General features: G+C 44.5%; 3 protein-coding genes across 4 annotated transcripts in view; 2 read left to right on the top strand and 1 right to left on the bottom strand.

Annotated features, from left to right (window-relative positions):
- Nucleotides 1–1,504, top strand: part of pot1 (protection of telomeres 1 homolog) — a 57,077-nt gene extending 55,573 nt beyond the window's left edge. The window contains exons 18-20 of one of the 2 annotated variants that reach the window (XM_069686409.1): nt 333–427; nt 950–1,055; nt 1,173–1,504. In XM_069686409.1, coding sequence (XP_069542510.1) covers nt 333–427; nt 950–1,055; nt 1,173–1,312 — 341 coding nt within the window. In that variant the 3' untranslated portion in view covers nt 1,313–1,504. Of the gene's footprint in view, nt 1–332; nt 428–949; nt 1,056–1,154 lie in introns of both variants that reach the window. The other variant, XM_069686407.1, reaches the window with a different exon arrangement.
- A 1,632-nt stretch (nt 1,505–3,136) lies between these two features.
- On the top strand, nt 3,137–11,287 carry gpr37a (G protein-coupled receptor 37a). The gene is made up of 2 exons (XM_069686765.1): nt 3,137–4,083; nt 9,145–11,287. Exons 1-2 carry the CDS (start codon nt 3,163–3,165, stop codon nt 9,976–9,978), a joined length of 1,755 nt encoding a protein of 584 aa, XP_069542866.1. The 5' UTR covers nt 3,137–3,162; the 3' UTR covers nt 9,979–11,287.
- Nucleotides 11,288–25,449: 14,162 nt separating this feature from the next.
- Nucleotides 25,450–27,130, bottom strand: LOC138613400 (hyaluronidase-5-like). Its single transcript, XM_069687066.1, has 3 exons — nt 26,201–27,130; nt 25,977–26,066; nt 25,450–25,869 (listed from the first exon to the last, which is right to left on the bottom strand). Exons 1-3 carry the CDS (start codon nt 27,128–27,130, stop codon nt 25,450–25,452), a joined length of 1,440 nt encoding a protein of 479 aa, XP_069543167.1.
- Between the last annotated feature and the right edge of the window lie 314 nt (nt 27,131–27,444).

The raw sequence follows: 27,444 nt of genomic DNA, 5'->3' as shown, positions 1-27,444 counted from the left end.
AGAGAGAGAGTTTGGTTTCAGTGTGTGGAGGCTGAAGACACACAGGAAACAGCAGTTTTGTTTTCAGCTTGTTCTGCTGCTAAAAAGTGACTGAATGCAGCTTTGACAGAAGAAACCGTCAAGTTCAGAGGATTGTTTCTTAACAGAAAATCAAACAGCTGTTTGTCAAATGACAACCTGCAGTCTCTCTCTGATTGCACTTTCTCTCTCTGATTTAATACCAAGTAACTCGCTTTTCAATTCTGTTTGTCCTTGAATGCACCATCAAGAAGAGTTATGAAACTGGTGGCTTCATCATCAAATCATTAAATATTAATGCCTCTGGTTCACAGCTCTCGGCGTTCAGCTGCTACAGTTCGTCCTGCTGATGAAGTTCGAGCTTCGGGACGCCACAGACACGCTGGACGTCTACCTGTGGAGAGACGCTGTGAGTTTGGGATCTCATTCCTGCTCAGTCAGGAGTTTTATCCTTCTCAACCTTTCCCCGTACCATAAGTGAAGTGCCTTTAACATGCGTTCTTTCTAAAGGCCAGCAGGGGGCGACTCCGGCGGCTGCAAAGAAGTCCAACTGTCTGAAGGCAGATTAGAAAATGAGCCGACTCTCTTGATTTATTCCCTCATAAACATTTTCATAATGACTTTATGATCTGAAGTCTTCTTAAATACCGCGTGATGTTCATTTCGTCATCATGGTCCCATTTAGAGTCACACAGATGATAAAGAAGGCTATGTTTGAGGGCGTGGCTACCTGTATTTGAGAAGTTGCTTACACACAGGTTGAGGTGTTTCAGTGCTGATCCACTCTCTGATTAGTGACATCAAACACGTCACTTAAAGGGCGAAGAGATGAAAAAAGTACTTCCATCAGAAATCCACCTGAAACAGTGTTTAGAAAAGAATGCTTACGCAGTTGTTAATAGACGATGTTGCTCTTTATGTCTTTGATCAGGAGTTGTTCTTCAGCGTGTCGGCAGAGGACGCAGCAGCCAATCAGGAGGCTCAGAACAGCATCCGTCAAACAATGGACTTCCTCTGTCCAGCAGGGGGCAGCACAGGTGCATCTTTCAGACTCACTCAAGTTTAGATGAAATGACATTTTAACCCTTTAAGGCCTTCTGCTCAGCGTTTCTCCGTGTGTTTGAAGTCTGTCTCAGGTGTGCTTGTGTCCTCAGGTGAGCGTCCGTGGCTGGATACGTGTCTGACGGCGTACCGAGCAGAGGGCGACGGAGGAGGGAACCACACCCGCTATCAGATCTGTCAGACCACCTTCAGCAAACCCGCCTCCGCACGGTCCAACCCCAACCCGGCCTGAGCCACCTGCAGGTGGTCAAAGGTCAAAGGTCACCAGAAAACCTGCGCCTGGTTTTACCTGCTTTTTATTTCACATCCTTCGTGTGTTTTTTTAATTTAAATTATTGCTTAAAAGCCTCAAATACTGTGAAACTGCTGTCTGATGTGAGCGTGTGTTCAAGAGTTCTGCTGTTTCCTGTTCACAGAACCTTTCAAAATAAAAGAAATATTACTCTATATTTAACCAGGATTACAGATCTTGGGTCAGTCTTGCAGCATCTGTGTTCAATCTTTTTGTGTTTGGTTTCTTGCCTAAAACTGATCTGTTGTGCTGCTGCGCCATCTGCTGGTTAACTGCCAGAAAGATGCAGTTTACAAAAGACTTGTATTGATCCTTTATTGAAATAAACTTTGTCCAAAGTAATTTGTGAGAGCAGCACAGGGCAAATACAAACAGTATGTAGGAAAAGGAAAAGTATTCTATCCTTACATTGTTCACCTTTTCCTTGGAAAGCATCATTTCTTTTTAAACACCTGCTTATCCGTCATGAGGGGTTTAGAACTTTCCAGTAATACAGGAAATTTGGGTTTTTTAAAGCATCATGGTTATTATATAGTCGCACACACAGAGAGATTCAAACACTCACAGTTTAATCAGAAAGTCTAAAGACGCTCTGCTTTCTGTCAGAACCGAACCCAAAAACTTTTATATTTTTAAAACATTCTCTTCCAGTTTAAATGGGTCAGATTTGTGCTGGACAGTGCTGGTGTGTAATACCCACACTTTGCACTAGAGGGCGCACGAGAGCTGTTATAAGTCCTGACACTTTGACTACAAGGTGAACTTTACGGGAGTTTATATTCCTTTTGTCTTTTCATCAAACTCCAGTGGCATTCTGGGAAAATTCTGCTGTTTAATTAAAGCTTAGTAATTCGTTGCTAAATTACAAATACACAATGAGTTCCTGGAGGACTTTTTATAAATGTGTGTATTAAAGTTGTTTGTATAATTACATTATTCTACATACAATAATTAAGGTAATATCCTTCAGTATATTTATCCTGTGTATTAGTTCTTGTGTAACATTTATAATCATCAGTTTACCAAATATTTAACCCAACAAAACTGCATCTTTTTAAAGGAGAACTTTGTTTTTCTTTGCTTTTAAAAAAGGACTTTGAGACTTTATTTAAGTACAGAAAGATTCTGGAAAAATCTCAAAAAATGTCCACATAAAAAATAATCCTGACAGTATAATCCACACATGATAATCTCGCACAGATTACAGTTGAGTGTGTTATTTGTACAGTTTATTATCGGATCAGAGCAGGTTTGACAGATGACTCCCCCATCCACCTCCCCCGCCTTCTCTCCTCCTCCTCTTCCTCCTCCTACTCTCGGGTGCTCTCGTCTCCCTCAGACGGAGCTCGGCGTCCCCAGCGCCCGCATATCACAGAGCTCCTCCCCGGCCTCCGAGTGATCCGGAGCTGCAGCCCGCAGAAACTTCATGCCCGGACTGGGATCCAACACTCTACCCCAATCTCCACCCTCATCTACGGAGGATCTGAACGGTCACTTCGGTTTTTCCAGCCCAGTTTAAGGACTAGTTTCTGCTCTGGTTTCTGGTCTCCTCGGTGATGCCTCCAGACTGGAACCGCTCCAGGACGCACCCAAACTCGACAGGTGCACCTCTTATACGCGACCAGAGACTTTGTGAAAGCTGGTTGCGCGCAAAGATGAAGGAAAAGTTGTTGTTCCACTTTTAAGTTAAGACTTTCGCTTATTTTCTACACATTATCAGAATCCAGAGATGGGTCGATCAATTTGGAAAACGCACCAGTTTGATCTCACGGGTTAGACAGAACCACACGATGCTGCTTCCATTCACCAGGTTTCTGTATTTGTGGCTCTGCAGCGAGGCCGTGGCCAGTCAGCTCCACTGGCAGCAAACAAAGGCGACTTTCAGCCCTCATTATGAATCCGACCCCGCTGAAAGGAATGCGCAGAGCCGGAGATGGCGCACAGTCATTGGGGAAGACAATGGGGGGACGCGCGGTGCGAGTGCGCAGGCTACTTGGCTGGATACTGTAAAGCCCTCATCCCCTGAGCCGCTGGGGAAACAGCTACCCCGGCGCGCTGTGCGTAAAAGCGATGCGCAAAATGTACCCAAATACTTACGCACGAAGGTAAACGAGGCAGACGTGCCGAGGAGTGCTGGATGCCCTCCGGGAGAAGTGCTTAAACAAACTACGCATGGACGCACGTGTAGCCCCGGGAGGACCGGTCACAGCCGGCGGAAGAGACGGAGTGCAAAATCCGGCAGGACGAAGCGGAGTGGGACGGCGCAGGACGCGTTGGAAGTTCTGCCTGCGGCCATGGCGCAGGAACAAGAGGCCGGACCCCCCTTCGGCCTCAACACCAGTGACTACGAGGAGGAGTACACCCTGCCAGACTTCCCCGACACCACGCCGTTCGTGCCGGTGGACACGCGGACCAGGCGGAAGCAGGTGAAAAACCCGTTCTATCCGGTCACCGCGGAGTCGTACGGAGCGTACGCGGTCATGATCATCGCCGCCGTCATCTTCAGCGTGGGGATCATCGGGAACGTGTCAGTCATGTGCATCGTGTGTCACAACTACTACATGAGGAGCATCTCCAACTCGCTGCTGGCCAACCTCGCGCTCTGGGATTTCGTCATCATCTTCTTCTGCCTGCCGCTCGTGGTGTTCCACGAGCTCACCAAGAACTGGCTGCTGGGGGAGTTCTCGTGCAGGATCATCCCCTACCTGGAGGTGAGAGGGGGGGAGGGTTCTGGTTCTTGGTTTGATGTTGCTGATGGTGCAGAATGGAAATGAATGACTGAGTGAACATGAGTTAGATGTCAGTTGACAGGTGAGGGCAGGTCTGGCAGCTGATGTCAGGAGGATCAACCATGACGTCATTTTGTAGGCAAGACTGGATTCAAGGATTGATCATTTTTTCAAGTCCCTCCTGTTGCTCTTGCAGGCCATTAAAAACTCTCCCTAATGAGTCTGTAACTGAGGTGCTCAGTGGCAAAATCCTTTAAAGTCCACATTCAGTGCAAAAACATGTTCACCCAAAGATCCTAAGAGTTCATCCAATCAAGAGAATATTTTCCAAAGTTAAAGTCATGAGCGAGTTTTATCTCTGGACAGTGTGTCCTCTCTGAGCTGCGCTGGAGAGAAAGCAACAAAAGGGGTTTTCAATAAAAGAGTATAAACGAGGGAAATCCAAACTCGTTACCACAAACCAAAACTGCTGAAGCCTCATTTTAATCATTAGAAGCAACACTGAGTGTCAGCTGTACAAAAAGGACAAACTACTTCCTGTACTGAGGAAAGTGAGGGTGGGTGGATGTCCACTTTTTTCCAGCTACAAACATACAGAGCAAGTTAATCACCAAATTCTGCAAGAACCCTCCCTTTAATTTCACGGTGCAACTGACCGTGTGACGTGGAGGGCGGGGCTCTCTGGCAGAAAGGCCGACTTCTCCCACGACTAACCCTGTCATGACAAATACAGGAAATGACCAAGACCTCTTAAAACCGCATTATGTAACGGTCGCCCTCAAAGTATTAGCTGCAAAACATTGCAAAGTGCTCGTTGGAGATGAGGAAAGCATTTCTATTATACATGATTCACATTGTGGAAAGGTTACAGTCACGGCCCAGGCTCAGTGAGCTGGACAAAGAGGGAGACCACATGGTTTTTAAATAATTAAAACATTCATTAGTTGAAACTAAAAGAGATCCTTATGTATCTGCAGGCTGTAAATCAGTGGTGATCGCAGTGATGAATGAATGTGTGGTGTGTACAGGTAAAACAAAGACAACGAACCAAAGGGTAACTAGCTCCGCCCACTTCTACCTGCAAGGAGAAGAAACACAGGACAGCAGCAGGAGCCTTGACACAGTCAGGAGCCGTCACAGGACCGAAACAATATTTAGGTTCTAAACAAAGAGCGTGGTTTGTGGTTAAGATAAGTTAACGTTGGTTAGGTATGTGACAAATCTAAAGGATTTAACTTTTAGTGTGTAACTCCCGTCTGCTGGGTGAAGTCCTGTGTTTGTGTGAGCTATCCATCAGCACCAAACGCCACCATCTGCATACGTTCTTGCCTTTTTGCTGCGTCACTGAAAGATAATTTTATAATCTTCTGCTCCACAACCACGCTGTGTTCAGACGGTGTGCTCATTTCCCCTGTGTAAGACCACACGGGCTGAGCGTCAGGAGGAAGGAGGGAGATCTTCTTATAACCTCTGGGTTGCGAGCAGCTGTTAGAAGCTTCTGTTGAGAGTTTTAAACACAACAAAATGTCAGAACTTCTTGGATAAATCTTTTTAAACAGTGCAATCGACGGGCTGACCTCGGAGTCTCAAGCCCTGAAAGTGTGGTTGTATTAAAAGTGACTGAAAGCTGATCAACTGTATTAGTGTTCAAAGATGTGTTTTTACCGAGCAGATTTAGTGTCCTTGTGCGTGTTAACGGGTCACATCTAAGCAGCATTAGGGGGGGCGGCGGCTCCAGACTGCACTCAGAGTCTAAATCAGGTTTAATGTGGCCTAATGTGAAGGGTCTTTAGTCTGATCAGGGTCACATCAGGCAGCAGGCAGCAGAGAACAGGACGACACCTGCTGTCCAATCAGAGGGAAGATCAGGATTAATGCAGACTGGGATTAAGGAAAGACGACCCCCCTCTGATCAGGGTCCATCAGAGGAAACAGGATGAGGAGGTCTCAGATGGATTTGGACATATTCAGTCTTTTTTTATTCCAATGAAGGAAACTCTTAAAGTCAATCTATTTATTTATAAAGCACATTTAAAACCAGCAGCTGACCAGAGAGCTGTACGTCGAAGAAACAATGCATAGATGATGAGACAGACGTGGCAGCAGTTTGTGTGCTTCTCTTTCTGGTTTCAACATGATGATTCCCTCGTGCACAAAGCTGCATCTATACACTTTGACCATCCGACACCTGTAGAGATAAACTGGAACACCTGTGAGCCACCTTGTTCCCCCAACATGAGTGTAGGAACTCACTAACACTCTTGTTGCAGCAAATCTCTGCGAGCAGGTTTTAAAATATGGTGGGAATCTGTAAAAAAAAAACTATTTAGGAGCTAACAGAGAGGCAAAGTACCCCTCCTTCTCGAGAGGATCCCACTGGATGCATCAAGGTGTCAAAGACGTTTGTGATTTATGTCACCGCTAAAGAAACTCCTCACTTTATGTGAAACCGCTAAGTCAGTGAAACATCTCATCAAGACTTACAGAACCAAACGCAGCACGGCCGATAACTTCACTGCACATTATTGACAAAAGTATTAAACGAGGTAAAACCAACTGTCCCATATAGCTGCATGTTCAGCTGTGCACATACACTCAGCTGAGCTTTGTTGTTGACATGTTAATTGAACGTTAGTATGAGGTTAGCATGTCTGTGCCTCCCTGTGATGGAGGAGAAGCTTCCACATGTAAAGACTAAAGGTCACATTTAATCTTCTTAGCAGCAGCAGCAGCAGCTCTCTTTGTTTGACATCATGACCTACGTGATATTTATCATATATTTGTCTTCTCCCATTATTCAGTGTCATTTCAGGGTTTCACCGTCCTTTGATTTAATTTCTAATTAATGAACAAAGTCCAAATATTCGAACATCAAACAGTCACACAACATAATGGCCTCAAAGCTGCTTACATTGTCCCACCCCAACAAACACACACGCGCTCTCTGTGTCGCTTCACAGACTGTTGCCACATTCATGTCGTACCGTATAGCAGAAACTTTAATCACCAGCTGTTACCTGGTTTATGTCAGAACAGCCAGCTGCAGACTGATGTTCTGCAGAGTCATATAAGGTGATACATTGCAACTTAAATTAAACTCAGCTTCTTGGGACCAATGATAGCGACTAATCTTCCGTCTACGCATGAAGAAAGTTATAACTTAAAACTTGGGGAGTAAAATAACAAAATATGACGTCAGGCTGAGGTGAAAAAAAACAGGTGTACTGATGAAAGATGTGAAAAGATATTTGTGGTTTGCTGCATCAATTCCTATTTTCTAAAGATGAGTTTTTATTAGCAGGATGCTGATTCCAACAGGACAGGTGCATGCACATTAATACATAATAATTATAATAGAAATAATAATAAATAAAATGCAGTAATGATATATTATAATAAATCTAATCTTATATGAAGTTGCTTTTTATCATTAACAACAACAATATATAACAATTATAATTATAATAAAGGGAACAATATCAGTAAGTATAAGATGCATACAAAGTAATCTATTAACTGAATGCGTCTGTAGGAGTCAAAGTTTGAAGAAATAACAATATTAAAAAAGATTTCCCATGCTGCATCAGTTTTGATCTTTAAACAAAAGGTCCTCTGTGAGTCTGAATGTAAGAAACGTTAAATCATCATCCTGTGTGACACGACGCAGCCTGAGGCCGGTCGAGCGGAGCTCTGAGAGTAAACAGGGAGAGACATTCAGTGTTTTCAGACTGCAAGATTACAGATTCAAACTGTAACTATGATATTTGAGAGACTTTGGGTGATAATTATGGATAAGACAGAAAGTAAATCACAAACCTCTCACAGCCGAAGAGAGAGTGTTTTTAGAAGCCAGTGCAGCGAAACAAGGAGTGACATCAGGACTGTTTATGGCCGCGTTACACAGAGTCCTACAAACAGCCGATGTGCCTGTCTGTTGTTCATACAGTGTGAAGTGTTTACAGCAGCTGAGACACAACAGATGTGGTTTGTGACACACAGCAGAAGGGTTGAGAGAGTGTGTGTGTGTGTGTGTGTGTGTGTGTGTGTGTGTGTGTGATCATAGTTATAGTTTTACCCATCATGCATCACACTCTTTTCTTTAGTTTCACTGCAGCTGATGAGGTGACTCGTTCAGTTTCTGCACAAACCTGCACGTTGCTGCACGGTGATGCTCATCACAGTCAGGCATTTAATAAACTTTGTTTTAATCACTCTGATGATGTTAAATGTTTAGTGTGACTGTAATGAGCTGTAACATCATGGAAGAGGTGACACACCTGCAGACACAGACCAGAGTCGATAAAGTCAGAGGGTTGGAAGTCTAAATGAAGTCTTCATCAACTAAATCGACCTAATATAAAAACTTATCTAAAACACTGTTGAAATATTATTTCTTTCTATCACTGTTCTTCAATGGCCTTCAGAGCTTTTTTATGTGGATATCTGTGCCACCAAGAAGAAGCTGAAGTGACGTAAAGCAGACAAACAACAAGATGGAGGATGTTTATGAGGATGTTAAGGCTGGAGCGGAGACATGCAAATCACACAATCACAATGTGCCATTTGTCCATGTCTCATTTAGGCTACGTTCACAAGCGGTTTAAAGGTTTTTAATTTGGCTATTGCTGGTGCTGCACTGTCCCGTGTGTTGACCAGGAAACGTACACTTGTGCCACTCCAGGTTTCTTTGTGCTGGGAGAGTAGCTACTGAGGCAGGAGCTAAAAATGTCCCTTTTGAACTGCGAGTCCTCTTCCTTTTTTCTCCTGCTCGGTCTTGTTTCTAAGGCAGCCCAGAATGAACAAACCCAACGGCAGCTCTAGAGCAGAGCAGAACCTGTAGGCTGTCCTCTACACTTAAAAGGGGCGGGTAAGGAGAGTGGTTCTCTGTCCGGTGTAATCTGCGTCCTCGCTGCTAAACGCCTTAATCCTTCAGAAACTTAAATTCACATTGCATCTTCTCCTCACTTGTTCAGGGAAAAAAATCTCTTTCTGGGGGAACTTTTTTGTGAAAAGTGTAACCTGACATTCCTCTTCTCTTCCCAGGTAGCATCACTCGGGGTCACGACCTTCACACTCTGCGCCCTGTGCATCGATCGTTTTCGCGCTGCCACCAATGTGCAGATGTACTACGAGATGATCGAGAACTGGGCGTCCACCACGGCCAAGCTCGCCGTCATCTGGGTGGGCGCTCTGCTGCTGGCACTGCCCGAGCTGCTCATCCGACAGCTGGTCACTGAGGACGGCGACCCGCCTGATGTGACGCCGTGCGAGCGCTGCGTGATCCGGATCTCCACTGACCTACCGGACACGCTGTATGTCCTGGGACTCACCTACGACGGCGCTCGCCTCTGGTGGTACTTCGGCTGCTACTTCTGCCTGCCGACGCTGTTCACCATTCTCAGCTCGCTGGTCACCGCACGCAAGATCCGCCAGGCAGAGCGGGCCTGCGTCCGCGGCAGCAAGAAGCAGATCCAGCTGGAGAGCCAGATGAACTGCGCCGTGGTGGCGTTGGCCATCCTCTACGGCTTCTGCATCATCCCGGAGAACATCTGCAACATCATCACCGTGTACATGGCAGCCGGCGTTCCCAGGAGAACCCTGGACATCCTGCACCTGGTCAGCCAGCTGCTGCTCTTCTGTAAGTCTGCGGTGACGCCGGTGCTGCTGTTCTGCCTGTGCCAGCCGTTCACCAGAGCCTTCCTGGACTGTTGCTGCTGCTGCTGCGACGAGTGCGGCCCGCCGCGCTCCCCCGCCACCGCCACCAGCGACGTGGACAACGAGTGCACCACCACCGAGCTGGAGCTGTCGCCGTTCAGCACCATCCGCAGGGAGGCGTCCACCTCCGCCGGGTACGCCGCTGTGGGGACACACTGCTGAGGTCAAAGGTCAACAGAGTTATGCGGAGCTAGTTAGAAATCTGATTGGTGGACGCGCTGACACATCAGGCTGTAAACTCCTGAGTTTTTAAACCCTGAACTGTTGAACACGTTGATGTTTACTGACGAACAGACTGAAGACGTCACTGTTTGTCCTTCACTGTTTACAGATCTTATAAATGAACACAGTCAGTATTAGTGAGACGCATTCATGTGTTTAGTTCTTCATTAACTCACCAGTGTTCTTACTGAATCTGCACTCAGTCTTATTTTTGTTCACTGTCACCGTATGAGACAGAAGCTGAGAGCAGACGCGGCCCTGATACGGTCCCTGCTCCATCTCTTGACCGGCTTTATTTTACGTGTCAAAACAGTTCAAGGGAAGCTCATATTGTTGTTCCAAGTGTCTGACAACATCACAGAGAGGATCCCTACAGAGATGGAGCTTTTTGTTAAGGTCAATTGCTTGTTTTAACGGTCCATCGATTATCTAGATCGCTTATCGCGGGGGCACTGGAGCCTATCCCAGCTGTCATTGGGTGAGAGGCGGGGGTACAACCTGGACAGGTCACCAGTCAATCACAGGGCTGACTCATACAGACAGACAACCTTTCACACTCACACCCACACTGAACCTAACGAGCATGTCTTTGGACTGTGGGAAGCCGGAGTACCTGGAGGGAACCAACACATGCACGGGGAGAACATGCAGACTCCACACGGAAAGGCCCACTACGTCCGAACCGGGAACCTTCTAGCTGTGAGGCGACAGCGCCGTTACATCGCTCTCTTCAGAGCCACCAGACTCCATTGACAAAAACACAACACAGTTCATAGTCTACCTCTGGCTCAATCAATGAGTTGTTGGTGCTATTCTTCATTACACAAGTATGGTGTTTGATCCAAACTAACCATTTAGGTCCCACAATAACCCAGAGCCAGGTTTGAAGGTACTGGACTCCACCTTTAATCGGGCATGTGGCAGTTAATTAAACGCCTTTGCCATTAATTATCTGAAATCTTGAAGTAATTATAAGGAAATTACACCTCGAGATAAAGCGCTACCTTACTTTGTTGTTGAGGTAAAGGGCACACAAAATAATGATCAACCCTGTCTGCTGTCAGCTCCTGTACTTTTCTCTTCCTTTCTGTGTTTGTGCGCGTGAGTGTGTGAGACGTACAGTAATATATTGGAAATGTCTGTTGACGCTGTGTCGTGTTTGCTGATGGTGCTCTTGTAAATCAGTTCCAGTTGTGCGAGTGTGTTGCTTTTTATTTTGCTCAGCATGTAATGTGCGATTGTTTGTTTTAGCCACCAGAGAAATATCACTTTAATTAAAAAAATATTTTAAAATAGATTTTCTTGAAGCCTCTTTTAAACTTTAGCGGTGATTTGTGCAGAACATTTCAGTTGTGGTCTCAGAGGGAGAAGGAGGACGCTAAACCAAGGCTGTCACTGTGAATTCAAAGTGACAGTCCCAGCTGAACCGAGGGAACGCTGAGACCTTCCAGAAGACTGCGCTAAGAAAAACAAATGGAAGTCGACGTGCAGAAGGAAACATTGTGTTTAAAAAAGCAAAGTGAGGCTCTCGCTGGTCGTCCATCCAGAGGACACAGCCGCCATTGTTTGTACAGTTCAGACTCAACACAACATGTCCTCATTTACTCTGAGTTACAGTCAGCTCAACAAACAACTCAATCTTTCTCAGGCACGGACAGAAAGCAGCCGGCATTCGACAAGTCAATGCAAGAACATCATTTGTAATAATAATAGTTTTGTTTTATTGACAGAAAACATCAAAACTCGAAACTATTTTCACATTCGATAACAGTTTATTTGCTGTGTCACTCTCAGAACAAATCTCAGCTGGTTTCTCTCTCGCCATCGTTTCGTCATCGTCGTAGCCGCCCAGCCGGAGAGCACACAGCACGCCATTGTCCCCGACCGGGGGGGGAGTCTGCCTCTCAGCTGGCCGCCTCAGTGAACAGCACTACAGTACTATGGTCAATACATCGAGGCTCATTTATAGTGAAAGAAGTGCTCACTGATGGTTTCTGGTTTGATCCAGTGCAGTCTGACCTCTGAAGAACACTTCCTGTTTACTGCGGGGTTAATAAACTGTTCAAACATCAAAATTAAACAGCGGCAGGTGTTTAAGTGAACAGGTACATGAGTAAACTGCTGACGAGGAACACCTTGCTGCTCCTTCTACCCTATTATTCTTAATGTGAAAGGTCAGAATGAGCAGTTTTCACTTAGATGCTAAACCTGAAAACTTGGAGCTTTACAGTGTTAGCATAGCGCAGGCACGTTGCCTACAGTCTGCTAAAAAGTTGATCTGTTGACTTCCTCACATTTAACGTGTTACTTAGCATCACACTGTAACTCATCATTTAAAAAAGTGACAGGAACATTTTATCTGAAGGGTTTTTGGCTGAGCCAGCTAGCTTGTTAGCATGCTAACATTGTTAAATCTAGAATATTTGTAACATAGTAAAGACTACTTGTGCTACAAACAAATGTGCGAACATTTTATAATGTATAATGTTTATCCAGTAAGTTTTTTTAAATGCTAATATGCTACTGCTAAGATGTAAACATTTAATTTGTAATCTTAAGCCTGTAATGTAAAAGAAATTAGAATGTGTACAGTTAGCATAGTAGGCTAATGCTTAACCTGAACATGCAAGTAGCCTATTGTTCCTATTGTTGTTTTCCCTTCAGAGCAGGGTAAGTGACCAGTGTATGTGCACTGCTTTTCACAACGCATTCTGGGATACTTTGAGTCACCTATAGGATATAATAATTCTCACTAAACATTCGGACAACTGTACAAAATGTGAGTAATTTCAGACACAGCCTACGTGATGCATGTTAGCTCATGCTAAAGCGCTGGCTACTATATTTTAACGTTAACCTGTTAGCATGCTAATATCTTTTTTTTAGCATGTTAACATGGCTACAGTTAGCATCAATAAAAGCTTTAATTTGGCATGTGATCATTGATAAAGATAAACATTTTCTTTGTGTTTGGGTTTTTTTCAGTTAGCTTGTAACCCTGTGAGGATAGTATTGACCCCAAAGTGAAGCTGACGTCCATTTGAGATACTTTAGTCTGGACCTTAGAGTCCCCATAAATTTAGCTATTAGCTTTACTCTTAGCTGCAAATGTGTGCATGGCCTGAAAGTCATCGAGCAGGACAGATAGTCTGCAGCTCTCGAAACTTTTATCATCACATTACTGAATTCAGGCAATAGTGTGAACATCTAAACTGCACACATATTTCTGCAATCATATCTGTCTCAGCTTATCGCCTCATGGTCTGTATGGATGTAGCCTACATTAACTGTGTCTTTCTTAAATCAGATGCTTTCAGGTGCATCTGAAAAATAAGGTTTCTACTGTACTTTGAGCAGCACCTCCAATGTTATTGGATAATTACATAACATTCCTGTCTAATTGTATTCATCACAGAATCAACAAGAGGGGACTCTTTGTATGTAAACCACATTCTTCTCTAATCACCCGTTTGGCTTTGATTTGTGCTCTGGCACCAAACTTGCGTGTTCGAGTCCTTTGTAAACGAGGCTGGCGGCCCCAGTCGCTGCTCCAGTAATTAGACATCCCCATTCACTGAGAAACAAAGGGGGCGACGGGTACACTGAGGCTCCGCTGCTGAACACGCTGCTCACTGACCTTCTCCAAAATGGTCCCAGGACTGTTTTCAGGGATGAGACGGAGACGTCCTGGGAGGGCCGGGATTGCTGCCCTCGGATTGGTGGACAGGAGCCAGGCTGCCACGGAAACAAAACCACTCGTCCTGGAGGGTACAGAACACTTTTCTTTTCTCATGTTAGATGTCCAAACATCAAAGCAGCCATAAAACATTCATAAAGGGAATCATAAAATGAAAGGGGACAGAGGTTTGGTCACCTTGAGACTGTATTCATGTATAAGGAATGTTCACTATCAGACAGGCTCTTTCCTGTTTGTATCAGCAACCAGTTTATTGGCTACATCAGACAAACATGGATAAGTCTAAGGGCAGCATGCTTTACAACCTAAAAGCAAACTACAACATTGAACAAACACAAAGATTTAACAAACTTAATGCAGATTTAAAGCAGCACAGCTGCAGCTGGACGGCTGGCAACAACGAGTAGGTCTGACTAATTACATCTTCGTATCCAACAAAATGAAATGTGTTGCTCAGGAGTTACGTCTCCTCTCGCCGTTCCTCCTCTGCTCTGCTACTCGGGAACAGAACGCTGCAGGAGCCCCATTTGCCAACAGAGCTGTCAATCATGAGGCCACACCCCCTTTTTATAGCATCAAATAACTAATTTAAAGTAAACTTGTCAGAAAAATGAACACTTGGACATAAATCAGCATGATAAGAATTAACTATAATGACAGAAACCATGTTTGAGGTGTATTTTGATTTAATACTTTGACTCATGTCCCATCTGTTAACATGGAGGAGGCGGGCTTTATGAGCTATACTGCAGCCAGTCAGCAGGGGGCGATAGAGAGGATTTGGCTTCACTTTCAGGGAGCTGTCATGGCGTCCATGTTTTTATTCAGTCTATGCTTCAAACATGTTTATTTGGGGCAAGCTGAACGTTGTATCTGATTGTTAGTGCTGCCTCTGTTATTGCTCTTTTTTGTTCCCTGGGTGTAAAAAGAAAAGTGCATTTGTAGACTTAATCTAACCACTGATGTCTGACGATGTGAAGCCCAGCCTCTGGTGTCAAAGGGGTCGGGATCCGACTGAACTACCTTTCTGCAAATGGTTGCAGTAAGAAATGTAGCTCCTTCTGTCGGTTCACTTTCTGTTTGCAACAAATAAAGACAGAAAACACTGCAGAACATAAATTAGCTCTGAAGCGCAAGCACTAGATGAAAGCATTGGACATGATTACCATCCTTTTCCCTGCTGTTCTCAGAGTACAGCAGAAGAATCTTGACTGCAGACCCACTTTTTTCCCTGCAGTGTGACAGTTTTCCTGCTGCTAACTGCCTCTGACTCTGCAGCAGCCCCTCGAGCCCCCGTCTGCAGAGGCGGACTGCGGCTTCTGTCACAGAGCTGCAACGATCTGATTCACTTTATAGATTCCCTCCGGCTCAAACTCTTCCAATCCAATCTGCTTCTTCACACAACAGACTGAAACTGTGCAGACCGCGCAGGGTGCTGCTGAGTCTAACATCCAGAGGAGACAAAGAAGAGAAACTTCAGGCTCTTTCTGAGCTCCTGTCTCTCTGCAGGAAGCATGTTTTCACTGGGTTTTTGAGTTCATGCAACTGAACTCAAGTTTCTTCAAGGGATATCAAGCTGCAGAAATATATATTTTACAGCAGAAAGTCTCAAAAATCTTGGCGACAAACAAATATGAAACACAAACAGAAAGCAAGACAGCAGGGGGCTGCATCGTGGCATTAAACCTGATATGATGCACTTCTTTCCTGCAAGTTTTTGTCAGGGTTATTTAGTGGCTCTACAGTTAATGTAGTAAAAATTCAAAAAGCATCAGCTGTGACTGAAAACAGGAAGTGGGTGCAGGTAGAATTAGATTAACAAGTCCACTCTGAGGCTGCAAGCAGCATGCTAACATGATCACAATGACGATGCTAATGGTGAGTCAGGCGTGTTTTCAGTGTTAAACATCTTACCAAGTTAGTATGCTTAACATAAAGTACAACAGAGGCTGAAGGGATGTCATTATTTTTTAAATCTAATAAGGCGTCTAATCCAGGAGCGAATTGGCTGACGCGCGTCGCTGTAGTTTGTAATCAACATGTAAAGATGACAGGCAGCCGGATCGGATAGCAGTTAAAACGGTTGATTTATTCAGTCCTCAATGCAACATGTGAAAAACAAACCTGTGCTTTTACAGGTCAAAACCTCTTGCCCTTCTGGGATCACACACCTGACCTAGACAATGATTTTCCTGTCTCTTATAGCTAAACGTTAGCGTCACAGCGACACCATCAGAACATGCAAAAAACTACATTTAGGATTTTGCTTTAAGTTGAGGTGAAATGAAAAATGTCATTTTAATCCTTTTAGATCACATCCCCGGTCTATTTGACAATATAGGCTAAAAAAAATACAGAAAATCCATTTCTTCGTATTCTTATATCAAAATCCGGTAAAACTAAATTTCCCGCGTGCTTACGTAAGTTAGCACCAAACAATTTCAACCAATCAATCTGCAACATTTAGCCGCAGAGCACCAAGAACGCTCGGTCAGTTAGCTAGCTACTGCGCTGTGGAGAACGTCTGTCTACGCCCACTTCTCAACGATCAAATCAAGTCCCTCTCATGATATGTCCCGCCTGCACGTCCTGTTTCACTCGGAAATACGTCACGATACGGAAGCTAGATACTCTCGAAATGCCGTTTCAGCTCGACTTTAAGAACCCTTAATTTGGCTCTTACAAAACTAAAATAATAACTTTTTTATCTCTTTGCTGGTCCTGCTCTTTATGCATGTTAGTATCTCCTCCCGCTTCCTTTAAATTGGCTAACATCGTACTCACTGCAAAACTTCTTCAGGTAAAATGTAACAGTAGGCCCTCCAGTCTGCGGACCCTTCTACAGGAAGAGCCAATCGTCTTCTTGCTGATGGTCTTGTTTGCTTTTGCAGGTCATTTAGAGGCTTCAGTATTTAATTCAAAATGAGTTAAAGACTCCTCACTGTTGGTTTAAGATATTGCAAAAATAATTACAGTTCATTTTAAGACAGACTAAAATGTGTGAACCGACTTTCAGGATGAACTATGCAACAACAACCACAAAAGTCTAAAACACTGCAGAGCTTAAAGCAGAATGTATCTAATGTTAGAAGCTAAAGCTCAATGAAAATGTTTTTGTATCTTGTATTTAGTTTGTTTAATCGTTACAAAAATCTAACTATAAAAAGGACAAATGGTTTTATGGAGGGTTTATGTGCTGGAGTGATGCCAGTCAGTTGACCTCAAATGTGAGGACAAACTTTTATTTTGAAATATAAAGATTGTTGAAAATGAGTGTAGAATTAGATGCTCATACAGCAGCTGCATTTAGCTGCTGATTAACTGTAACGAAACATCCTCAGCGATGAACAGCCTCTGACAGCAGCATCCAAACCTCAGGCGAGAACATTAATGTGTGCTTAACCCCACTGAGAAAGATCAGGGGAAAGGTTGAAGATAATTATGAGGAGAGATGAGAAAAGGCAAAGGATCTGAGAGCTCGTCCGCCCAATTATCAGCATGAAAGAGCCCTTTGACAAACAGATTGAGTCAGCATCCATAATGTCTCTGCTCCGACAGAAAACAGAAGCTGGAATCGTTTGACAGATCGCAGCCCGGCTGTTGTTGCCCGGAGCGTATTTCTAATTGTGTTCCCCCGCACAGCACTGGGTGAAATATGGGGAGGGGAGGGGGGTGAGTACGGGGAGCGGGGTGAATTCCCTCAGTGAAGAATCAGTTGGGGCAGCGGGGCGTTCAGTCACAGCCGGTGACCTAGAAATGTTGCCGCTGCAATCCCCAACAAAGGAGGAGAACCGGGACAATAAAGCTCTTATTCCCCCCGGACGACAGCAGATTATGCAGGCAGGAGGAGCACCGGGCCGGGCCAAGCTGGGCCGGGCTGAACCAGGCTGAACCAGGCTGCAAGGGCACTGAGGGCGACAGCTCCACCAGGAAGAGGCTGCAGCTCAGTGAGGAATCAGCTGTTCGCGTTGTTCATAATCAACAGTTGATTTTCTTACTGTGAGGATGGAAACGATGCTCAGTCATGACATGATGCTGTACAGCTCCTCTGATGCCATCAGCATGTGCACTGATATCCTTCTAGGTAGGTGCACATTCAACCCCCCACCAAGATGTAAGGATCACCTCACATCCAGTTATCCACCATCCACATATCTGAATAACAGATAAAGAAGATCCAAAACTTCCTGTTCTGTCTGCTGGACTTTGTTTAGAGTCCGACAAGCAGTTTGAGACACGAGAATGGAGCTGGAGTTCAGAGACGGCCTAACACAGGATCGTTATCTGCACTGATATTCACGTATCTGTTCATAGAGATCAATAAAAAGCTATTTCGTCTTTACGTGATAACTTATGGGTTCCAGGATTGTGTTGCATCCACACTGTTCTCCACATCTGGCTCTTCTGGGCTTGCTGTGTAGCCAGTGGTTATCGATAAAGGGCATCCGGTCAGGACTTCTTTGTCTGTGCGCTGCCTTGTTTACAGTCCAACTAGCAACTTGAGAAGCGAAAACGGAGTTGAGGTTGGAATATAATGTCTAAGAATGGATTGTTAGCTGCATTTCCATGCAGACGTCTAAGGCCGCGTCTCCACGTAGCACCTTTTTCTGAGCGCCAGTGTTTTTTTCAGTTGTTCCCGACGAGGACAGAGCGTATGCGGCTGCATGCGGCCGCCAAGAGAAAACGTGTGCGCCCAGCGTCTTTTTTCAGAGCGCTCCTCCTTTTTTGTGCGGCCGCTCCGACGTTCAAGTTGAATATCTCTGAACTTTTCAGAAAGAGGCCGGTGTCGTCACTGGTGCTTTTTTTCAGGAAACCAATCAGATGGGGCGCCACTCATCACCCTGGTTACCACTAATCATGGAGGAGCAACTTACTTTGGCCGTTTCTGTGAGCTGTACAAACAAACAGCCCATTTGTGGACGCAGAACGACACTAAATGCTGCTGGTAAGTGTTGTGCTTTTATCGTCTTACGCGTTGTAAGCGTGTTGTTAGCTCTGTAGTAAGTATTGTTGTCATAGAAACAAAACCCGCGTGCAGCGTTTTTTTCTCTCACAAGCGCTTCATCCCAGCTCTCCCCAGCGCCCTGCCAGAGCTTTTCTGCCAGAAAAGGGCGCTACACGTGAACACTAACTGTGTTTCCTGAATGCAGCCAAAGCCTGCTGACACGTGATTGGTCAATACTTTGCTAACAAACGCACTGCAAACGGAAACCAGAACACTCCCGAGACCCAAATCAGGTCCAGCGCCTCCAGATTATTATTACTCTGACTAACCAGAACGCTCCCGTGTCAAAAGTTTCCACATCCATATACAGATATCTGATTAGAGAGATCGCTTTGTGAAAGGTTAACATTCATCAACAGGATTGTTACCTTCAGAGGTAGCACTCTGGTACAATTCACAAATTGGGGGGGCAAACAAAACTACACTGAATGCACGAAACACCCCTTCACAAGGCCGCACTGACTGTTTTCAGCTTTAACATTTTCTGTCGAACTTGCAGGTCAGAGCAGAAACCAGGAAGAGATCCAGACATGAAATATTCATAGAGAACACAACAGGCCGGCTGTTCATCAGAGCAGCTCCGTCAGTCAGAGACCGGACTCTTCTGAAAGAGCAGCTGATGCTGGCGACTCGTGAATATGGATGAGAGGACGTGAAATGATGTGTTGTGACATAAAATCTCACTGTGCTGAACTCAGTCATTCACACAGAAAAACAATGATAGTGTGTTTGAGCACTGAGCTCTGCACATTCCAGACGACACAATGTGGATTATTTCACAACCAACACTGTGTGTGACATTTTACACACGGAGCGACGAGGTGGACGAAGCCGAGCTAGCTGTTTCCTCCAGTTTACAGCTTTTATGCTAAGCTCGGAAATGCCTCCAATACGCTTCTACCTGTTTCCTCTTTTCCAAAGCAGTCGCCTACAAAGCAATAAAATACATCATGGCTGCCCATAGATACGACTGGTCCAGAGCACGACAGAAGAACATTAACAACAGTGCAGTGCCAGTGTAACATGGTTAATTATGCTTCCACTTGCCATGCTACCAGATCTAGATATTATTTTTATGTCACTTTAAATATATTTGCATGGTTGTCCACCAAGGATGGACTCACCCAGCTGAGTAAAGTTGGAAAGACATTCGGCTTTCTTGGATCAATAACTCTGCAGCGAAACATTGTTTATGTTAAAATGACACGTCTTAAGTACCGCAGTAAGGCAGACGGTAAGCTACAACCTCATTTTCAACAGAACAAGCCGTCCTCCGGGCTGTCAAACTTACGTTGGCGTTTATGCACAAACGGCTGTCAGACGAGTGCGCAGGGACCGTCTGCAAATTGCAAAAATATTCAATAACTTCACCCTGGTAATTTTGCTTACACGACAGCAATGATTTGGGGGAAATTTTGCTTTTATGTATGAGGGTTGTTTTTATAATATTACTCTACAATATCAAGGATTTTTTTTAAGAATAAAATACACAATAACTTCATTATAAATCATTGTAGTGTCACTAAAGTTACTTCATACATAAATGGTCATCTCATGGCTGCCTCATGGTCTATGCCTTAAATTCGAGGACAATATACAATGACAATTGACAATGACAATATAGGCCAAAAAAAATACAGGAAATAAATTTCTTCGTATTCTTATATCAAAATCTGATCATTTTTTCTTCCGGTAAAACTAAATTTGACACGTTCTTACGTAAGTTGGCACCAAACATTTTCAACCAATCAATCTGCAACATTTAGCTGCAGAGCACCAAGAACGCTCGGTCGGTTAGCTAGCTACTGCGCTGTGGAGAACGTCTGTCTACGCCCACTTCTCAGCGATCAAATCAAATCCCTCTCATGATATGTCCCGCCTGCACGTCCTGTTTCACTCGGAAATACGTCACGATACGGAAGCTAGATACTCTCGAAATACCAATCCAATGGTCATCTCATGGCAGCCTCATGGTCTATGGCCTTAAAACCAATCATATCAATGATGCCTATGCTGACTAAGTCACGAGCCAATCAGCAGCATCTTTCAATTAAATTGCAAAGCCACTGCGAGAGACAAGAATATCTTCAATACTTGCTGCACTTGGATTCCGTTGAAAATGTGGCTCTCGTCTAGCTCCATGATTGTATAAGTAAGCTTTTTCTTTTCTTTTCAATTTTCAATTTCAAAAATAACGTACTATTAAAATGTTTTCATTGTTTTGACCAGGGCTGCTATTCCAGCAGCCATTGCCCATAAGTCTTCCCTCGTAGCTCTTTTTTGACTCTCACCATTGTGTTCAGTTAAATGCCTCTAACCTACAGAAAGGGAAAATGTAAAGCTAAAACCTTTCATGACGATAAATGAATATGGTAAACAATTTCGTCAGTAAGGAAAATAATTTGACTTAATAGTTTGCAGTACCAGTCAATAAATACATCATTACATAACCACAAAAATCGCTGCAGAGTTATTGATCCAAGAAAGCCGAATCTGTGAATATATTTCCAACTTTACTCAACTGACGCACCCTACGTTCTTCCCAGTTTAACTCACCGACGTAAGAGTCATGTTCATGGCATTGTGCAGATTATTTTGAGTTTATTTTTGTTCACAAATCTGTTATCATATCAATGCATGTATAGTGTACCTGGAGTAGTTTAGACATGGACAAAGACGTGCATTTATAGACTTGGATACAAACATTGGCATGTATGCTGTGTTGCTAGCCACTTGCGCCTCTAGCCACTTGCTAAGCTGCATGTATGTGTGGTAACATGAGTGTTTCTATAGCTCTAGTATCATCCTGAATGCATGTTCGAGATCATTCCAGTAATTGCCTTATTTGTCCATCACCAGAATAAACAACCGGACTGGGAATCCTCGTCTTCGATACTTTTAACACAACACAACGCAAGATCACACTAGCAGGGAGTGTAACGTTAGCTCAAGCTAGCAAAAGGGCAGCAGTCCTCCCATCACACATTTTAGGATGATATCTCTTTAAAATTTAAAGTTAAGATGATTAAAACACTAAAACAAAATACATTTTGTCATTTTAAAATTAAGTTTTGTAAGCTGATCTGCTGCTAATGTTAGCTTAGCTTGTTTCTAGGTGCATAGCACTACTAGCTTCTTACTGCGCTAGTAGCGGATGGGCACTTGCTATCAGCTAATAATCAAGTCTAGTTGTTCGGAAAAATGGTATGAAAACATCTCTCATGCTAGCTAACTAGCTGCTAACTAGTTGTTCCTATTCACAGTGCTCACATGAGAGTGGTGGTACCTTCTTACCTGACTCTCTGCAGGTGGGTGAATTAGCTTTTTTCAGACAGTGTGGAGGTTTTTACGTTTAAGATTTCAGCAGGTCTTTGCAAGAATCCTCCTCCAAATATGCAAAAGTTTTCTTATTATTTTGCTTGTAAGAAGTACAGGAATGTTTTGTTCTGCCCTTTAATTTTTACAACCTGTTGAATAAAACTTCATCATCTTAACTTCAGTGAGTACTTAGCATCGCAGCCTCTGTGGCTCCAAATACTTTGACCGTATCAGTCCCAGTTCTGCAGAGCCGACACATTTTGCATTTTTTTAGAGCCTGTGCTGTGATGAAATTAGAATAATCTCCTCCTCTGTGGACTTGTGTGTCTCTCTCAGATCTTGTGTGTGAAATCAGAAGCAGCAGGCGATCACAGCCAGCCGCTGGAGGAGGGAAATGTTCCTGACAGCAGAAACGAAAACTGAAGAAAATCCTGCTGCCTCGAGGACACAGTCGGTACGATCGGTGACACGCTGACAGCTACACGGCCCACATGAGCACGACATCATATCCTGCTCCAAATACTGTACATTCATATTTACATTTTGGGGCTTTAAGCTCATGATGTCCTCTAATGTTGTCTAAGTGTTGCATCAGTTACTGGCTTCTCTATAAAGTGGATTTGTTGCATTTTGGCCTGATTCAGTTTCACCTACACATCTCAGAGATGCTTTGAGAAAACGCGTTTTGTACGGAGGCCCTGAAGGACAAAAAACATCAAAGCTGATTAATTCAGACGTTTTTCAGTGTTTTGGGAATGATGTTTTGGTTTCTTCAATGTTGTCAATGAAATGTTTTTTCTGTCTTTTGACCTTAAGGGACACTGTAGTTTTGAAATCAACAATAACACAACAAAACAGGAACAGAGGAGTTACCTTCTCCTGAATTTAAAGACTCAGCTGAGCAGGGTTGGTGCCGGTCAGTCTCGGGGAACTAGGAGGGATTTGTGTGCACCCTGAGAGGAAGAACAGCCTTTAAGACTGAACTCAGGGCAAAAAGGGCTCTCTTTATTCATGTGAAGTGACTCTTCACGACAAGTGGAACCACCAGAACTGGTAGAAACATGTTTTTCTTCTTCAGCCTTCAAGACCTCACTCCGATCAGTGACAGAAAGCGAGGGTTTCAATGCTTCCAGAGATCAGTTATATTTATATATCAGGGATAAGTTTTCCCATTCGCATAGGTGTCTTCCTCTCTTCTGTATGTGAAGTGTCTGTGGTTCAGTCAAGGCGTTCTCCCAGTGAGACTGAAGAGTAGAGGGACAGAGCTATGGCTCCCCCTGCAGGACAGGAAGCTGCAGTGCAGCTCAGACTCTGAAGCAGAGCAGAAGGAATCTTTTCTACTCAACTAGAAAACCAGGAGAATCTGAACGCTCTTTTTATTTGCCCTCTCAGGATGGATTCAGGTCAGGCCAGTCACAAATGTTGATCTGATACGGGTCTGGTTTGATGGGATGACTGACTGCACAGAGGAGCATCCTGAAGCCATTAGGCAAAAAGGACAGCAGTTATAATATGAAAGATGTTACAGTAGATGGTTGAAGTTATAAACTTACCCTTGGAGGATAAATACAAACAAACCCCACAGTTTTCCTCCTCGGGGAGAAGACTGCATCTCAGTTTCAGAGTTCAAAGGAAATGCACTTTCACATTGTGTTATATATAGTCTATACTCAGTGGCGGCTGGCCAAAAGAGAGCGCTAGGGCGCCGCCTTCCCTAGTGGAGAGTGTGTTTTTATTTTTATTTATTTTATTTAAAAAAACTAATATTAACAAAATTACTTATTTAAATATGTAATATATATATATATACAAAAAATATATATACATTAATTAATGTTCATTGGAAATGTGGGAAACAAGCGTTAGGCTACTCGTCTCTGCTTTAGGGGCGCTGGAAAAAGCGCCCCTAAAGCAGAGACGAGTAGCCAATCAGGGACTGTTGCTGGGGCAAAATCCGTGCATATCAACGTGAATTTGGCCAATCAGCGTCGTAGAAAGTAATCGTCCTTCGGGTAACTTATGTTAGTCTCGGTGGTTGAAGTCTGATCAGTCTATGAGTGATGGAAATGACAATAATGGACGCTGACACCGCAAACAGCTCTGTACGCTCTCTTATTCAAAATCCGTTCGAGAGGAGAAGTTTAAGTGAAAGATTACAGATTAAAGAAACCGAACCAGATCAGCCAGATATTAAAATCAACCAACAAGCGAGTGAAAAAGGTAAAACCTACACCAGAGGATTTTCTCGCAACTGGTACACCAGAAAGGCTTGGCTAGCTGGATGTAGCCGTGTAAATGCACTTTTTTTGTACTGGCAGCATCCACAACTTCAATTTCAGAGAGCTTCTCACCAGCGCTTACTGTTGCTAGGTTACGGAAGTTCGCTGGCAGTACTTCCGCTTCTCTTGGAAGTGACTGTTAGGTCTGTTTTAAATCGCTCTGTATGCTTAATATTTGTTTTTATTAATTTTACAAAGAATACATAACAACAATGAAAGGAATCGTGTCCTGGCGTTAGAGCAGCTCTACACCTGGACATGTACCCTTGAAAAGATGAAAGGATGAGCTTCTCCTCCGCCATTGTTGTTGACAAAGTTGACATCAGAAGTCCCGCCCCTTCTTGATTCTGATTGGTCGGTGAGGGAGAAGTGACATTGACGAGCGCGGCGGTGTTCCAAAAGTTGAACTATTTTCAACTGAGAGCACAGCGACAAAAAACAGCTGACACCGAGGGCGTTTCTGCACTGAGGACGTTTCTGCACTGAGGACGTTTCTGCACTGAGGACACTGAAAAAGCTGAAGTGCATTGGCAGGCCTTACCTGCCCTGTGATGCTCCTTTTGTCACCTTCTATCATATAACACCCGATCACACTTTACAGCTGCTGTATTTACACATTTTGTCTGACAATGTCCTGATTAGGGCTGCAACTAAAAATTACTTTCATTATCAATTAATCCGCCGATGTCAGAAACATGTAGGCTATGTCTGTACCAGACTGCTAAAAGATCCAGAAGCCCTTGAATTGACATTGTTTTTTAAAAAGACATACAGAGTTTAACACATTGAAAATGATGTAATGGAAATCTGCAAATGTGTTAATTTTATATCAAAGAGATGCCATAAAACCTCTTTTTAAGACCTTAATTAAAACAATAATGCTCATATATCTTAAACCTAATGGTAGTGTATGTTGTGCTCACATGCTTTACAAAAGAACATGTGTGAAAGAGACTGAGAGACTGGGCAGACTTTAAAATATATTTTATGAAATTGCAGGTAAAATCAGTCAAAAAATAACTCTTTTGTGAAAAAATGAAATATCAGTGACACTGTCCTTAAGAAGCCTGAAACCAGCCGTCCTCTGTCAGGTATCATGTTTGTGCTTTGACTTATATTTCCATCAGGACATGCTTCAGACAGAGCAGGATCACCAGCAGCAGGAAGGGGCAGGACTTGTCAGCACCGTGATTCCTCAGGGTGGCGACGGCCTCAGAGATGATGTTGGGCGTCAGGACCGACCTGCACGGCTCCTCGCTGTAACACATGCAGTCGAAGCTTCGGTCGAACCAGTTGATGTCATCCTGCGAGAGGCCCCCAGTCACAGTCAGCGGGCCGCCGAGCTGCTGACGCTGGATCCGGAAACGCCTGGGGTCCAGGTGAAGGTAGACGTCGTCGTCCCAGTGCTTCCTCACGCAGCGACCTCGACCCTGGCAAAGCGCCCGGCTGCAGAGCTGGGTCGCTGTGGAGACGTTCAGGATATACGGGTTCATGATCCTCTCCAGGTGGCGTCGAGCATCAAAGCAGGAGTCCTAGAGGATTATGGGATATCAGGTCAGTTCTTTGTTTTGAAGTAAAGTTTCAAACAGATTAAGAAGTAAAAATGTTCCCAGAAATGAATGATGATTTCAGTTTGTACCTCTGTGTCTGTGACGTTCATGTCTCCCCAGGAAACGACTCCTGCAGCGCCGAGAGCAGCAGCCTCTCCGATGGTGTTCACCAGATCAAACTGCAAAATAAAATGACAGCCAGACAATCAGGAAAGAGCAGGAGGCTGCATTTTCCAACAGATTTAAGTTCTGGAGCATGATGATGCATGTTTCTGCAGTCTGAATGTGCAGAGCGTTCAAAGGTGTGTCTGACCTCTGACATGTAGTCGTCGATGCTGTCTTTGTACACAGGACGGATGTAGGCATAGACGGGGACGGAGTACGAGCTGTCGGGGAGCATCGACACCCTCATGGCCTCCTGGATGCGGTGACGGACAAACAGCCGGGCCTGCTTGGAGTCTTTGAGCACCAGCTCCAGGTAGATGGATGGAAAGAGTGCTGTGGACTCCTTCCAGAGCCACAGCAGTTTGTCGTTCCTGACCTTCTCGATGGCGGGACACTCTCCGGTGAAGCCGGACATGTCCTGGTTGTAGTCGTAGTTGTAGCAGTCGGGGTACAGGTAGTAACCCCACAGTCTGTTGTGTCTCAGCCTCTTCCCGATGCGGAGCGATCGGAGGAAGTACCTCTTAGCTGCACGTTCAAACACGATCTTTGCTCGGTCCTCCGCCTCGTCGTCGGACAAAGACGCATTCTTCTTCTGGACCGTCTCGATGGAAATCTGCCGGTAGATGTCTTTGCTGCCCCAGTTTCTGACCCACTGCGGCCTCCACTCCTCAAAGTCCAGCACAGCGAGGCCCGGCTGGTCAGCAGGGATGTAGTACTCGATGTCGTCCACGGCCAGCTCGTGGTGCTCCTGCAGGTCTATGAGCTGCGGCAGGCCCTCATCGTACATCTCGCCGGTGTCTTCGTCCACATAGGGGAAGATGCCGAAGCGGTCGGTGTAGAAAATAGAGATGCTCTGGTTGGTCGCAGTCTTCAGGGTGCTGCTGACAAAGTGGAAGTAGGAGAGGTCGAGTGGCATGCCGAAGCGGATGTCGCACAGCTCGGTCGGAGCGTTCCACATGAAAAGGAAAGGCTGGTCATGACCGATTGGAGGGTCTGTCCTCGGTAAGGCCCGGCCTGAGCCCAGCAGAGCCAACATGGTGATGAAGATGGAGAGGAAATGCTGTTTTACATGGCTCATTGTGAAATCGTAAAATGATCTGTGAAGAGAAGGAAACAGAAACAGATCATTTAGGAGGTCAGAAACTTCAGCTCTTAAATACATTTACCTTTTGGAGGTGAGAAAATGTCCTAATTCAAGACGTGGTTCTCAATCAACTTTAGTTCTTTTGGTCAATAAATGTCAACACAGCAACAAACACACTTCTATTGTTCCAACAGGAAGAGTAAACCCTTTTGGTTCCCCAAGCGTCTGCTGTGTGATTCAGAGGAACCAGCTTGATTAATATAGACATACACAGTCTGCTGTGATGTTAATTAACAGTATTCAGAACA

The sequence above is a fragment of the Semicossyphus pulcher genome, unplaced genomic scaffold, assembly GCF_022749685.1.
Source record: "Semicossyphus pulcher isolate SPU_LCO1_2020_fin unplaced genomic scaffold, fSemPul1.0.p SCAF_8, whole genome shotgun sequence".
NCBI lineage: Eukaryota > Metazoa > Chordata > Actinopteri > Labriformes > Labridae > Semicossyphus > Semicossyphus pulcher.
The sequence above is the reverse complement of the archived record's forward strand: the minus strand, read 5'-3'. Positions and strand labels throughout refer to the sequence as shown.

Coding starts and splice junctions, on each gene's coding strand:
- gpr37a (XM_069686765.1), top strand. CDS start 3,163: ATGCTGCTTCCATTCACCAGGTTTCTGTATTTGTGGCTCTGCAGCGAG. Junction 4,084..9,144: donor GGATCATCCCCTACCTGGAG/GTGAGAGGGGGG, acceptor TTCTCTTCCCAG/GTAGCATCACTCGGGGTCAC.
- LOC138613400 (XM_069687066.1), bottom strand. CDS start 27,130: ATGAGCCATGTAAAACAGCATTTCCTCTCCATCTTCATCACCATGTTG. Junction 26,067..26,200: donor TCGACGACTACATGTCAGAG/GTCAGACACACC, acceptor TTTATTTTGCAG/TTTGATCTGGTGAACACCAT. Junction 25,870..25,976: donor TGAACGTCACAGACACAGAG/GTACAAACTGAA, acceptor ATAATCCTCTAG/GACTCCTGCTTTGATGCTCG.